This window comes from Geospiza fortis, unplaced genomic scaffold (assembly GCF_000277835.1).
Source record: "Geospiza fortis unplaced genomic scaffold, GeoFor_1.0 scaffold324, whole genome shotgun sequence".
Classification (NCBI taxonomy): Eukaryota; Metazoa; Chordata; class Aves; order Passeriformes; family Thraupidae; genus Geospiza; species Geospiza fortis.
The window spans coordinates 149,270-151,703 of NW_005054559.1; the positions used below are offsets into that span (position 1 = coordinate 149,270).

At 38.5% G+C, this 2,434-nt stretch overlaps 1 protein-coding gene across 1 annotated transcript in view; it reads right to left on the reverse strand.

Annotated features, from left to right (window-relative positions):
• Window positions 1–1,478, reverse strand: part of LOC102039276 (olfactory receptor 10C1-like) — a 10,695-nt gene extending 9,217 nt beyond the window's left edge. Inside the window, exon 1 of the mRNA XM_005429601.2 lies at window positions 585–1,478. Coding sequence (XP_005429658.2) covers window positions 585–1,478 — 894 coding nt within the window. The remainder of the gene's footprint in view (window positions 1–584) is intronic.
• Between the last annotated feature and the right edge of the window lie 956 nt (window positions 1,479–2,434).

Below are 2,434 nucleotides of genomic sequence, written 5' to 3' on the forward strand. Positions count from 1 at the left end.
AGGAATGCAATTTTGCACACCTCTTTTTTATTTTTTCCCAATAACAATCTCAGAATTAATAACCAGTACTCATTAATTTCCTGGGCTCCATATTATAGCCTGAGTTATGTCCTGTCCCAGAGAAATTTATTAAACATTTTCAGGAAATAAATGCAAACAGATGAAAACTTATTCTTCTCAGTTCTTTCAGTAAAATCAGGCTCCTGAATATTACACTTCTGTTCAAAATGTCAGATGTAAAACACAGTTTTAAAGTTTCTGAAAAATAGCAAGGAAAAGAAAGAGAAAGAGAAAGAGAAAGAAAAAGAAAAAGAAAAAGAAAAAGTTTATTTAGTTAAGAATTTCTTAAGTATGTGGAAGAAGTTTCCTTCCACAATGTTAACATAGCTTCTAACACTCCCTCTTACAGCTGAAAATCTCCACTCTTCTCCCTCTTTCCTTCCAAAAGCTGAAGTGAATCTGGAAATTCATGTCACTGAACAAGAATTTAGAGTGAAAAATACCAATACAAACACCTGAAACACCCCAAATATTCAGTTTCATTTCCACACTAAATTAGTTTTTCTCCATTTTTTCTTCAGGGCTCTTTTCACCTCCTTATTCCTCAAGCTATAAATGATGGGATTCAACAAAGGAGTCAGCACAGAATAAGAGAGTGAGAGGAATTTATCCACTGCTGCACAGTAGGTGGATTTTGGCCTCAGATATGTAGAGCCTGCAGTGCCATAAAACAGAGTCACAACCAAGAGGTGTGAGGAGCAAGTGGAAAAGGCTTTCTGCCGGCTCTCAGCTGATGCCATGTGAAGAATGGTGGAAATGATATGAATGTAAGAATAAATGATCAGTAAGAAAGGGCTGAGAATAGCAAAGACAGCCACCAGAATGACCTGGAGCTCTCTTGGGAAGGTGTTGCCACAGAGCAGGTCCAGCAGGGGCTGAATCTCACAGAAGAAGTGGTCGATGGCAGAGCCACACAAGGGTGAGCTGAAGGTTATCAGGGTGTGAATTAAGCCCACAGCAGCCCCACAAATGTAACTGCCAGCAACCAGGCTCCTGCAGACCCTGCTGCTCATGATAATTGTGTAATGCAAGGGGTGGCAAACTGCAAAATAACGATCGAGGGACATGGCAGCCAAGAGGAAACATTCAGCAACCCCGAAGAAAAGGAAGGAAAACATTTGCATGGCACATCTTGTCTTGGAAATACTTACTGTTCCTACCATCAGGTTCTCCAGAATGGTTGGGATCATGACTGATAAATAGCAGATATCCAGACAGGACAGCTGAGTGAGGAAGAAATACATGGGGGTGCGAAGGGTGCTGTCAGTGTTTATTGTGAAAGCTATAGCTGTGTTAGCCACCAAGGTGAGAATATAAAGAGATAATAAAATTACAAAGAACAAAGGGTGCAAATGAGAGTTTCCAGAAAAACCCAGGAGTCTGAATTCACTCAGTCCACTGAGGTTCCCAAGGATCATCCTTCTTGGTTTTAGATGAAGCTGCAAACAGCCAGGTAAATCTGCAATCAAAATACAACTGCCTGCTTGAACAGACAAAAGGATGGCTGGAATTTATGTGAAAAGATCTTCTGAACAGATTATAAAAGTTTCTAAAGAAAATAAGGCAGCTTTATGTCTTTATTTTTATCTCTATTTTTGACAGATTCTTCTTTCCATAGCATTGCCTTCATCGCATATTCACTACTGTCTTCAAACGCTCAGCTAGCATTTTTACCCTGTTGAAAAAGAAAAAAAAATTATGGCAGATATCTTTTTATGGACTAATCAATTCAAGTCTCAAAATCATCAGTAGCAACACTTGAACATAACAAAGGTAATTTCTCTGTTACCTGTTGTGGAGTGTGGTGGAAGAAGAGAAAGGGGAAAAAAACCCCTAAATTATGAGGTCTCCAGAAAAGCTTTCAACTCTGAGCACTCTGCAGTGAAGCAGAAGAGAGGCTTTTCCACAGCTCTTTATACTGTATTTATATGCATTTATGAAGTCCACTGAGACTGGCTAGTGCTGATTGCAGCAACAAGGAATAGTTATTAGTGATTGGATAAACGTGATGCATTTGTTTGAGTTGACTCACAGCCACTTCTAGTTTTACATAGCTTGGAAAGCATTTCTATTTAAACCCAGATATGTACAGAAATATCAAAATCTGGTTTTTCTTTGCAGTAATCACTGTTATTTTAATGAGCCAAATTAATGACAGAGTTGCCACACAGGCTTACAATACTTCTGCTTTCTCATTAAAATTTGGAGATGAAGCAAAGATGCAGTCCACATTCATCTGGGGATAAGGGACAAAATATTCACTCATTAACAATCTTAATTTTTATTGTATCCTATTAAAAGATCTTTTTTATTTAGCTGTTGTTTGGTTTATTGTGTGGTTTCTTATGCAGATCCATCAGCAACCCCACATTGT